General features: G+C 32.8%; 1 protein-coding gene across 1 annotated transcript; it reads left to right on the forward strand.

Moving 5' to 3' along the window:
• The first annotated feature begins 4,504 nt into the window (after positions 1-4,504).
• LOC143074243 (uncharacterized) lies at positions 4,505-12,365 on the forward strand. The gene is made up of 10 exons (XM_076249790.1): positions 4,505-4,606; positions 7,150-7,187; positions 7,923-8,064; positions 8,288-8,536; positions 9,492-9,608; positions 9,721-9,756; positions 10,219-10,278; positions 10,889-10,975; positions 11,596-11,776; positions 12,134-12,365. The coding sequence occupies exons 2-10, from the start codon at positions 7,152-7,154 to the stop codon at positions 12,180-12,182; spliced, it is 957 nt and encodes a 318-aa protein (XP_076105905.1). The 5' UTR covers positions 4,505-4,606; positions 7,150-7,151; the 3' UTR covers positions 12,183-12,365.
• Positions 12,366-13,361: the final 996 nt, after the last annotated feature.

Raw genomic sequence — 13,361 nt, forward strand, 5'->3', positions numbered from 1 at the left:
AAACTCTCAAAATCAATACCAACCTTCCTTTTATGGTCATAAACCTTGTATTTAAATTTCATAGATTTCTATTTACTTATACTAACGTTATGGTCCGAAAACCAAGAAAAATGCTTATTTGGGTCCCTTTTTGGCCCCTAATTCCTAAACTGTTGGGACCTAAACTCCCAAAATCAAAACCAACCTTCCTTTTGTAGTCATTAACATTGTGTTTAAATTTCATTGATTTCTATTTACTTAAACTAAAGTTATTGTGCGAAAACCAAGAATAATGCTTATTTGGGCCCTTTTTTGGCCCCTAATTCCTAAACTGATGAAAAAGAACTCCCAAAATCAATCCCAACCGTTCTTTTGTGGTCATAAACCTTGTGTCAAAATTTCATATATTTCTATTAACTTAAACTAAAGTTATAGTGTGAAAACCAAGAAAATGCTTATTTGGGCCCTTTTTGGCCCCTAATTCCTAAAATGTTGGGACCAAAACTCCCAAAATCAATACCAACCTTCCTTTTGTGGTCATAAACCTTGTGTTAAAATTTCATAGATTTCAATTTACTTTTACTAAAGTTAGAGTGCGAAAACTAAAAGTATTCGGACGACGAGGCAGACGACGACGACGACGCAGACGACGACGCCAACGTGATAGCAATATACGACGAAAAATTTTTCAAATTTTGCGGTCGTATAAAAATAGCTCCTGACTATGAACAAATCAAATTTCATTTACTTTTGAAGAACAAGTAATGAACCAAATGCATTTAAACAATACATATTCATCAGCATAAGATCTTTATAAAATCTTAGTCCTTCCGTCCATACATAACATAACTTGCCTTCATTATGCCTCTTGCAACCACACACCTTCCTCATTCTACCTTCCTAATGTAACCGCTGACCTTCATCTTATTTCGGTACGTCTTTCTCCTTCCCTTTGCGATCGTACACCTTCCTCATTCTTCCTTTCTATTGTAACCGCGGACCTTCATCTTATTACGGTACGTCTTTCTCCTTCCCTTTGCGACCGTACACCTTCCTCATTCTTCCTTCCTATTGTAACCGCTGACCTTCATCTTATTATGGTACGTCTTTCTCCTTCCCTTTGCGACCACACACCTTCCTCATTCTACCTTCCTATTGAAATCGCTGACCTTCATCTTTATACGGTACGTCTTTCTCCTTCCTTTTGCGACCACACACCTTCCTCATTCTTCCTTTCATTTGTTGTGTCATGCTTTTATCCTTCCTCATCCGTCCGCATTATGTATGTTAAAATGTTTCAAACAGATATATCATGTTAAGGAGGGGTCTTTTTTCGCAAATGCTCCTCGAGAACATTCGATATATGTTTAATTACACCAAATGTTAACGTTCAAAAAGGCATTAACGATCGTGACGTTACAAGCGTCCAGTCGGATAGATAGATATAGGAAGACGTGGTATGAGTGCCAATGAGACACCTCTCCATCCAAATAACAATTTATAAAAGTACACCATTGAACAGCGGTATACTACTGTTGCCTTTATAGGTCAATGTAGGGCCTTCAACACGGAGCCTTGGCTCACAACGAACAACAAGCTATAAAGGGCCCTAAAATTACTTTTGTAAAACCATTCAAACGGGAAAACCAACGATTTAATCTATATAAAAAATTTTTTTAGGCAAATACCACGAAAGAGAGGGTAAAAAGGCATATCCTTTTTTTTTTGTTTTTTTAGGACAAGTAATGAACCAAATGCATTTCAACAACACATATGCATAAGCATAAGATATTTACAAACCCGTAGACCTACCTTCCATACATGACATCTTATTACGGTACGTCTTTCTCCTTTCTTTTGCGCCCACACACCTTCTTCATTCTCCCTTCCTATTGTAACCAATAACCTTCCTCTTATTACCGTACGTCTTTCTCCTTCCCTTTGCGACAACGCACCTTCCTCATTCGTCCTTCCTATTGTCACTGCTGACCTTCCTCTTATTACGGTACGTCTTTCTCCTTCCCTTTGCGACAACACCTTCCTCATTCCCCCTTCCTATTGTAACCGCTGACCTTCCTCTTATTACGGTACGTCTTTCTCCTTCACTTTTCGACCACACACCTTCCACATTTTCCCTCATTTTTCCTCATCCGTCCTTCTCCAAACACCATCCTCCTTCCTCTTGACTTTTGACATCTTCCTTATACCTTCAGAAAATCAGGAAGGGAGAATGTAAAACGTCACAAACGGAAGAAGGAAGGTCTGGCGTTTAAAACTATTGCACGAAGAGGATTAAACAATCGACACGAAGTCTTATACACGATCAGGTTAGTTAATATTTACTTCTAGTATAATTTTCTCATTTTATTGAACAGGTAAGAAAGGAAAAATCTGAATTCATGTTTTTATTTTAAACACCAAGGTTCTGCTTAAAAGAAATTGATTGCGGTTAAATAACGATTTTAGATAAGAAAATACTATGTGAACTTAAAGTAACTGTACTATGATATTGTATGAGATTTTTCATCGACATTCATTCATATATTTTACAAAAAATAATTGATAAAAATTGACAAAACTGCAAAATATTTAAATTATGTTCTTTTTGTGGCCAATGGTGAATAGTTTTATAAAAATCAAGATGTGTATAAGTCTAAGGTTAGCATTATTTATGTCGATAATGATAACAAGTGACAAGTGGTGTAAGAGAGCCGTGCTGAAGTGGTTAGTGCATTGGACTACTAACACAAAGGTCCTGGTTCGATTCCCGTCTGGGATGAACATTTCAGGAACTGAATATTCGGTTCTCCCTTGACACCTTTTGCGAGTATGGTCTCGAAGAAACGATGATAGTCCGTCGGAAGGAGATGATAAATGGCTGATCCGTGTTAAGAGAGAGCCATATCTCTTTCATGTTAAAGACACCCTTGTAGATTTCGAAAAAGAACAGGCTAATGCCTCTACAAGGCAGTACTCGCACACGCAAAGTGGAAAGGGATTAATATAAGTTGCAAAACGTGTCTCCCAATCAACTATACATAATATGTTTAAACTAAAAAGTAACAAAATTTCTTTTTTTCATTAATATTTTTGTATTGGCCTGATATTTTTGTCCATTTTATACCTCAGTTTGTAGAATAAAACACTTCAACTATCAGTTTTAAATGATGAGTTGTATAAACTGGATGATATTTGTTTTCTTTTCGAGTACTATGAACTTAATAAATGGTGGTAAAAAAATTGGTCTTTCATTTTCCACTACTGGTATGATTAACATTGTTTTTTTAATACCTAAATGATGTATTTGAATTATTATTTGAATTATTTTGGGAAACACAAAAAATACTTAAAAAACGTTTTCAGAGTGATTTATACATGTTGTACCCTATTATGTATGTTAGAATGTATTAAACAGATATATCATGTTAAGGAAGGTTATTTTTCGCTAATGCCCCTCAAGACCATGCTATATCTGTTTAATTACACCAAATATTAACGTTCAAAAACGCATTGATGATGGTGACGTTACAAGTGTCCAGTCGGATAGATAGATAGATAAATATAGGAAGATGTGGTATGCAAATACCACGACAGAGAGGGTAAAAAGACATATCCTTGATATGTTTATTTTAGGACAAGTAATGAACCAAATGTTTAAACAACACATATACATAAGCATAAGATCTTTATAAAACCGTAGACCTTCCTTCCATACATGACATCTTATTACGATACGTCTTTCTCCTTCCCTTTGTGACCACACACCTTCCTCATTCCTCCGTCCTATTTTAACCGCTGATCTTCCTCTTATTACCATACGTCTTTCTCCTTCCCTTTGCGACAACACACCTTCCTCATTCGTCCATCCTATTGTCACCGCTTACCTTCTTCTAATTACGGTTCATCTTTCTCCTTCTCTTTTCGACCATACACCTTCCTCAGTCTTCCTTCCTACTGTAACCGATTACCTTCCTCTTATAACGGTACGTCTTTCTCCTTCCTTTTGCGACCATACACATTCCTCATTCTTCCTTCTTATTGTTATCAATCGTTGACCTTCCTCTTATTACGGTACGTCTTTCTCCTTCTCTTTGCGACCATTTACGGTACGTGTTTCTCCTTCCCATGCGGCCACACACCTTCCTCATTCTTCCTTTCTATTGTTATCGCTTACCTTCCTCTTATTACCGTACGTCTTTCTCCTTCATTTTGCGACCACAAACCTTCCTCATTCTTCCTTCCTATTGTAACCTCTGACCTTCCCCTTATTACGGTACGTCTTTTACCTTCCCCTCGGGACCACACACCTTCCTCATTCTTCCTTCCTATTGTAATTGCTGACCTTTCTCTTATTACGGAATGTCTTTCTCTCTCTTCTTGCGACCACACACCTTCCTCATTCTTCTTTCCATATGTTATGTCATGCTTGCATCCTTCCTCATCCGTCCTTCTCCTAGTTACCAAACATCATCCTCCTTCCTCTTGACTTTTGACATCTTCCTTATACCTTCAGAAAATCGGGAAGGGAGAATGTAAAACGTCACAAACGGAAGAAGGAAGGTCTGGCGTTTAAAACTATTGCACGAAGAGGATTAAACAATCGACACGAAGTCTTATACACGATCAGGTTAGTTAATATTTACTTTCATTTTATCATTTTATTGAACAGGTAAGAAAGGAAAAATCTGAATTCATGTTTTGATTTTAAACACCAAGGTTCTGCTAAAAAGAAATTGACAGCGGTTTCAGAACGATTTTAAATAAGAAAATGTTAAAATTTTACATACTCATTTTTTTCAATGTAAACTAAGAGTAACTGTACCATTAAATTGTTTGAGATTTTTCATCGACATTCATTCATATATTCTACAAAAAAAAATGATAAAATTGACAAAACTGCACAATATTTAAATTATGTTCTTTTTGTGGCCAATGGTAAATAGTTTTACAAAAATCAAGAAGTGTATAAGTCTAAGGTTAGCAATATGTATGTCGATAATGATAAAAAGTGACAATATTTCTCGTTTTAATTAATATGTTTGTACTGGCCTGATATTTCAGTCCATTTTATACATCAGATTGCTTTGCTACACATAAAAGTGAAGAATTTTTAGTTGACAATTGCAAAACATGTTTTTTCATTGTAGAATATCTAATATTTTTAATTCTATCAGAATATTATACAATATTATTGTTTTGGACTTTCCTTTTTTGAATTTTCCTCGGAGTTCCGTATTTTTGTGTTTTTACTTCATACAACCGTATTTTTTTAAATGATGATTTGTATAAACTGGATGATATTTGTTTTCTTTTCGAGTACTTTGAACTTAATAAATGGTGGGAAAAAAATGATCTTTCATTTTCCACTACTGGTATGATTAACATTGGGTTTTTTTAATACCTAAATGATGAATTATTTGAATTGTTATTTGAATTATTTTGGGAAACACAAAAATGCTTGAAAAAACGTGTTCAGTGTTATGTATACATGTTATACCCTTTTATGTATGTTATAAAGTATTAAACAAATATATCATGTTAGGAAGGGGCATAAATGTACGGCCTTCAACAAGGAGCTGTGGCTCACACCGAAGCAACAAACTATAAAGCGACTTAAAATTACTAGTGTAAAACCATTCAAACGGGAAAAACAACGGTCTAATCTATATAAAAAAGCGTATTTTTTGGCAAATACCACGGCAGAGATGGTAAAAAAGGCATTTCCTTTATGCATAAACCCCGGTGGCGTCTCCAAATGAACGATATTCATTTGTTAACAGTAAATTGGTGACACATACACTGGGTATCAACCAATCAAAATCCAGTTGTATACATTAATGTCATGATTGTCATTGAATACTTAAATAATTAATGTTTTATTGAAAATTGTATTTCCTTTGGGAAACACAAAACATAATGAATCAAAACAAAACAAAAAGAATTGACATGTGTGACACCCTATATTAAATAAGAGGAACGTATACTTTCAAAAAAGGGTAGTTAAGGTAGCACAATACAAAGATTTTTTCACTCCCAGCTAGACAACTTTAAACTGATGTAATTCATTTCATCCTTCTTTATATTTTATAAATGAGGTACCAAAAGAAAGAAGAAAGATTAATCTTTCAAATTGTGAGAATTTCATCATAACATAATTATTGCATAATTAATTATTATGTCATTAATTGCTCTATTGTGATGTCCATACTTGAATGAATTTAGCGTCTTTGTTTTTTTAGCATCCCTAAATATTTTATAGATTCTAGTACAACACAGCTTGACCTCCAAAACCGTGTCTCAGATTTCCAAAAACATCAATAGAACAAATTTTATACCCAATTGAATTTCGTGGTCCCTTATGAATTGATGTTGCAAACTTCATTGAAGATTTATGAGAGGTTGACATACAATAGGAAAAATCTGAGACACTGTTTTGGAGGTCAAACTGTGTTGTGCAAGAATCTATAAAATATTTTGGGATGCTATAAATAACAAAGAAGCTAATTCATTCAAGTATGGACATAACAATATGGCATTTAATTACATAACAATTAATTATGTAATAATTATGTCATAATGAAATTATCACAATTTGAAAGACTAATCCTTCGTCTTTCTTTTGGTACCTCATTTATAAAATTTAAAGAGAGATGAGTGGAATTACATCAGTTTAACTTTATTCTTTAGTTTTCTGTGTTGTGTCATGTGTGCTGTTGTTTGTTTGTTTTTTTTTTATTTTTAGCCATGGCGTTGTCAGTTTGTCTTAGATTTATGAGTTTGACTGTCCCTTTGGTATTTTTCGTGCCTCTTTTTTAACGATGTCAGATCGGGGATGAAAAATCTTTGTATTGTGCTACCTTAAATCAACAAAAAAATCATTTATTCATTGGATTTTTTTAAAGACAGTTTTAAAATACATGTATTTTATAAAATGAAAAATGAGATGATCTGCTTATATCATATCTGTCTGTTTGTCTGCCTATTAGTTTAAGTGGAATTGTATTCATCTGTTTTCTTTATCAATAATCGGCACGACTGCAAATTTTACAGTTGCATTCAAACGTTGACATGTATAAAATATTTCATTGTCAACTGTATAAAATATTTCATTGTCAACTTACCGTATCTATGACATTATTTTTTACATTTATATTTCTTGTTTGATTTCAGAAATGGATAATTGGATGAAAATACAGATGACACAAATGGTGAGTAAAACAAGGAAATAACTCAATACAAATATTAAGAATTGTTATGTAGTCTAAAATTAATATGAAACTAAGGTAAAAACTCCCGCAGGCAAAGTTGGCTTTAGCTGAATTTAGCTATTTATTTTAGGTATTTTTGACATATAGCTGTTCAACAATTTTCGCTACTTATTTATCTTCGGATTTCAAATGTTTGGCTTTGAGCGTTCCTGGTGAAGCTAAATCCAGAAAAGAGCGTCGGACGTAAGATATAATCCAACGTGTTGTTTTCAATTTTGTACTCATTATATATTGCGGACGCAAAGGCAAAATTATAATTCAATCATAATATAAAATATAAGATACAATGACACAATATAAACAACTGGACCATTTAGAGGCGGATAAACTGAATTGAGAAATAAAACGAATATATACTGAGAACATTACAAAATAATCGATTTTCGCGTGTTTCATATAAATATCTGACCTTTAAATGAACAGAAATTTTATTCAGTAAATGTGCACACTTCGTTTACTTTCTATACTAGATTGTAATTTGTATTGCTTTACACTGGGGTCTGTCCGTCCTTCTGAAGGTTTTCTTAAAAACTCAAATGAATCTTTTAATATAGGCAATTTAATTCCAGTTTTATTTTAACTATAAAATGCACATTACTTCTTGTATCAGATTCATATCATTCAATTCGAAATCAGATGAAATAACAGAATAAAACATAGTTTTATTACTTTCAGACAGATGAATTAAAGGCGGAAATAAGAAAAGAAAACATGGAATTGAAAGCATTGTTAAACAGCTTGAAGGTGGACGAATTGAAAGCAGAAGTAACGAAAGGGAACATGGAATTGAGAGCAATGATTACAGATCTTATGAACGGTAAATATCTTTTTGTATCACTACATTCATTTCTTAACGTTTCTCAAGGAAATAGACCTTTGATAAAAATGTAGATATAAAGTTATATAGAGAATCCACAACTCAACAGGCTATTGCTCAGAAGTTCACTTATAGAAATTACTATTATAGCTAGTTAATTGCTTATGTTGTTGATATCGAAGCTGTTTTCGTGTTTGATAATATTGCAGATCTTTTTGAACAGCAAATATTAAAACTGAGAGCAGCGGGCAAAAAGACACGCAGAGGGCTGACACGACATCAGATGAGGATAAAGATAGTCAATACATCATGCATTACCAAGGAAACATTGAACACGAACAAAGTGAGGAGAATGATTCTGAACAAGACAGCAGTGATCATAGTGATATTCATGAAGAGGAAGCTAAGGATGATACGATTGAGATCGATGATGTAGACATAGAAATAGAACAGAAACAGACAGATGGAGCAGGTAAAACTTATAATATTATATAGATCTACCTTCCTTTGCTAAACTATATCGTTATTTCCAGGCAAATTGAGAATGGAAACGGCCTATTCGTCAACGTATTCGTCAAAGAGTCAACAACCAAACCAAAGAGCAGAAAACAGCCCAAGCATATCTATTAGACTTCCCCCCAAAACGAGAAAATACAGCACTGGAATAAGCTTGACCTGGCCATTAAACAAAAATGTGATATGGAATCTAGTTGAATAAAGAAGGGCTCCACATCTAACTCTGAAACATATTGATGAACAAATTAAAATAAAAAACTAGCAAAACTAGCAAAAATATGAGGCTCCTAACTTGGAACAGGCGTAAATATGCGGCTTGGTCAACGTGTACTGTGAGATATCAACCCTCTCTGAATATCTAGCCAAGGCAAATAGAAATACGCACAGAAAAAACTATTAAAAAAGATGTTCGAGATGGATTTCAGAATAGGTAAAAGAGGACATTGAGCAGACTACTAGCAGTTACTGACATGAAAGCTTAAGATCGCAATTAACATTGATGAAAGATTAGGGTGAGGGTTGTGCTTAGAGTTAGGGATATGTCTTCAATCTATGACAATTAAGTACAATCTCCGTTTATGGGTTTTGTAAAACCATCCTAATATATAGGTGAAAAACACAACCCATAAAACGCTAACAATTGATATCAGAATAAATGTGATAATAACCGATTATGAAATGTAGTAAATGTTTGCAGTTATTAGATTTCTTTTGGTCAAATCAAATACGTTGTTACATACACGAGTGAATCGAACTCATGAGTTGACCAACATTCTCTTTTTTTAGAGACAGTATGTTTGGAGAGCAGTTTTGGGAGAAATGTGTGTATATCAAATGTATTTCCTTGCATACTTTTAACATGTATCTTCAAGTTTTATATTTTATAACCTAGTCTACTTTACCTTCAACAGAGATGGAAATGTTATTTATGGAACCAGTGAATTGGACACCTCCTTCAAAGCATACCATTTCGCCAAGAGAAAACAGTCCACTAGAACCAATACTTCCGGACAAAGGCAAGCCAAAAAGTAAGAATATATATTATAATTGACTATTTAGGTGCGCGAATTGTGTTTTGAATTGCATGTAATGTGTAGATAGCAACATTGAAAAACAACATTTTCTATTTGTGTTTTTTAGGAAAAAGCTTGACACAGGTGTTTGATGAACTGCAAAGTACGTATAATAGAAAAAGCTAATAATTTTTGAAACAATACATTTACGATTCTATGGTCAGAATATAAAACCAAAACGTGCTTAATCACATGATTTAGTGCAATCGTCTGGACAAATCGTACTGCATAACATTAGTAATTGATTTCAAAGAGGGACGAAAGATACCAAAGGGACAGTCAAACTCATAAATCTAAAACAAACTGACAACGCCATGGCTAAAAATGAAAAAGACAAACAGAAAAACAATAGTATACAGACATCCTAAATCCATTCATTCGATGTGTTAGAGCTTTTGGTTTTGCAACTTGATTAGGGATTTTCGGGTTTGAATTTTGCTTTGTGTTCAGTATTTTGTGATTTTACTTTTTACTAGAACTTCAATAAATTTGATAAAACTGATAATTGGTCATTGCATTTGTAAATGACAATTCCCGATAATTAACTGCTAATTTGTATTCACAGAGTCACACAAATTACAGAAATTAAAAACAAAGGAACAGTCCGACACACCCAAAGCAACTGGTATGTAAAACAAACTAGAGTATATTGGTCAAATTATCTAAACTACTAATTTATCTTAGAATGTTTAAACCAAAAAATATCGAAAAATCTTTTGTTTTGTGATTCCGCTGACCAAACATAACTTCTGTCAAACAGACAAGAAAGAATTTGTAAAGGAAGGTTTGTTATCTTGTAGTTTCATCGTTAACGACTTGTAATCACTATTATTATATAATTTATAAGTTTATTAATGGGAAATTAAGGTAATGATGACATAATAATTACAAAGCATTTCATTAAACAAGATGACACATGCATTTGTGGCAAAATATGTTTTTAAGACATTTAAAATCAAGTGTAGTGTTCAACAATGCCTTGTAATTGCCATACAGTACCATTTCAACACAAAAAAAAGAAAAAATGTATAGGATTGTTGGTATTGATATAACCAGATGTTATGTATTTGTTCCTTAATTATTTTTTTAAAAAGACTAAAATTAACAAGGAAACAAATGCGTTTGTAAATACGATCAAATATGAATGGAAGATCGTACAAGGATTATAATCGTCAGCAGATGTTTGCGTAAGGTAAGAAACAATCAGTAAATGAACCAACATATTTTTTTGTCAGGCACTATGAGTGTAAAAGCGAAATTGTTTACCCCGAGCCAAACACCATCTAAACCAAGTTCATCGAAGTCAAAGATCAAATCTAAAGGTATGTTTGTTATATAATACAAAAGCATATGCCAATAGCCATCTATACCAATAAAAGAATGAGTGGCAACTTGATAGCGGGCATGACTTATAAAAGACAATTCAAGAAATCATCTTTATTTATTATCAATAGAAATAATGACACATAATGCCCTCAAGTTGTTTACATAGTTATCATTGGGAAAAAAATCACATGTTCCAGGTCGAATCCGATACCAATCCCAAAACTATTTATACCAGTAAACTAATCTGTCAGGAACACCACTAAACTGTGTATTATTTGAGATTTGTTATTTACACGCGTCATCACCTATACTTCAACAGTACACAGACGTTGACACTACTACATCTACTCATTGATCAAATATTTATATCTAATAATTGCCAATTATTGTTAGTAAATCAGTACGTACTCAAACAGATTAATTTTGAAAGCAGATGAAATTTTCCACCTTATTATCAGCATGGCATGATCAAAAACCAATACGAAAATACAAACCAGGCTAACAATAAGGTGTAGGTACTTTATGTCGTGGTTGTGATTTCTATCTATATTAATTTCATTTGCGTAATGTTGCTATCATTTATGATAAAATAATTCCCATTTGACTTTAATTTCAGGACATTTCACAGATGAACAAACAACATACATAATAAAGTACAATAGTAATTGCAATCCAACCTGGTCGTCAGCCGATCATGTAATGCAGAACTTAAAACTGACTGGTGAGCGCTTGAGTATATGGATTGAGGACGAATTTTCAATAAAGCAGCTGAAAGATAAAGTCAAAAACTTGAAAAGGTATGCTTTATGCTAAAATATAGGATTGTATGTGTCATGGAAAACAATTGCGTACATTTTTTAATTTTTTTAAATTTAATTTTAAAATTTAAAATTAAGTACATTATTGAAAAATGGTATGGATTATTTATTGTGTATTACACGTGTAATAATTTTTCGTAAAACAAAAAAAAAGATAAATTCAAACACTTGAAAATGTATGTTTTATACTGAAATATAGATTTGTATGTCTAACAATGAAGTTTTGCCTCATTTGTAACTCTCTTAACATTTCATTCAATTGACCACATTATTGAAAATTGTTATGCAATGTTTTATAGTGTAATGCATTTGTAACATTTCATATCTTTTTTACAGGTCAGAGGACAAGAAAGAGAGGAAAAATGTTAGAAGTCCAAAATGTTGAGCGAAGAATTTACTCTTCGGCTGTACCATAGTGTAAATAAAACAGTTTTGTTAAAGTTTTTTTGTATAAGTTTGCTGTTTTTTTACGATATCGCTCTGTTTGTGCTGTACAATGGAAAATAGGGTAATTTGTGTAACCTTAAAACAGATGATGATAAAATAAATTTCGATATCTATGTTTGAATAAATCAACTATATGTGAATATTCTAGCTTGTTAGTTTTCAATTAATTCAGAGTCAGTCACATCAAAATATACTGCTACTTACCTACTTACCTACAAAATGTACATAATACAATACATTGATGAACGAAACATACATGCTCTTAAACATACCTTAATTAGTTTTTTCCCTGTAAAAATTACTTGCAATTTAATATCAAACAAGGTTTTTTTCATCAACATTGACTACGGACAACAAAATGGCTTAAAATGAACAAAAAACAACAGACCTAAAAATTGTACACAAGAAACAACATGAAACACTAAAGACTTAGTAAGTTATTAAGTAAAACGTAAAATAACAAAACTATTAAACTCCGAGGAAAACTCAAAACGGAAAGTCCCTAATCAAATGACAAAATCAAATGATAAAACACATTGTTTTAATGGACAACAACTGTCATATTCCTGACTCGGTACAGGCATTTATAAATGTAGAAAATAGTGGATTGCACCCGGTATATAGCGCTAAACCTTTCACTTGTACTACAGTCGCATTATATTTATAACGATGCGGGAATAAAACAGACATAATAGGTAAAACCGTGACACAATCGCAATAAGAACAAAAACAAATAAATATTTAACAAAAATTTACAAAAAAATCATATATCAAATTTAACAACCACATTCATTGCTTACTTCTACATGTATATTAAATCAACCCAAATAGTTGGAGTCCTGTAACTGAAGGGCAAGTTTCACATGAACTGTAGTGTATATGCTGAAACACGTCAGCTTAAAGATCGTAAGGTATTTGTTTTATAAGAGATTATAAACCTTTTGTATTCTAATTTGTGCTACCTAAAACCATGGTTAACCCTATAATGTAAACAGACAGTAGCACTATAGTATTCATACCAATAAAACATTGTTTGAAAGAGGGACGAAATATACCAAAGGGACAGTCAAACTCATAAATCGAAAGTAAACTGACAACGCCGGGCTAAAAATGAAAA

Source organism: Mytilus galloprovincialis, chromosome 5 (genome assembly GCF_965363235.1).
Source record: "Mytilus galloprovincialis chromosome 5, xbMytGall1.hap1.1, whole genome shotgun sequence".
NCBI classification, from domain to species: domain Eukaryota; kingdom Metazoa; phylum Mollusca; class Bivalvia; order Mytilida; family Mytilidae; genus Mytilus; species Mytilus galloprovincialis.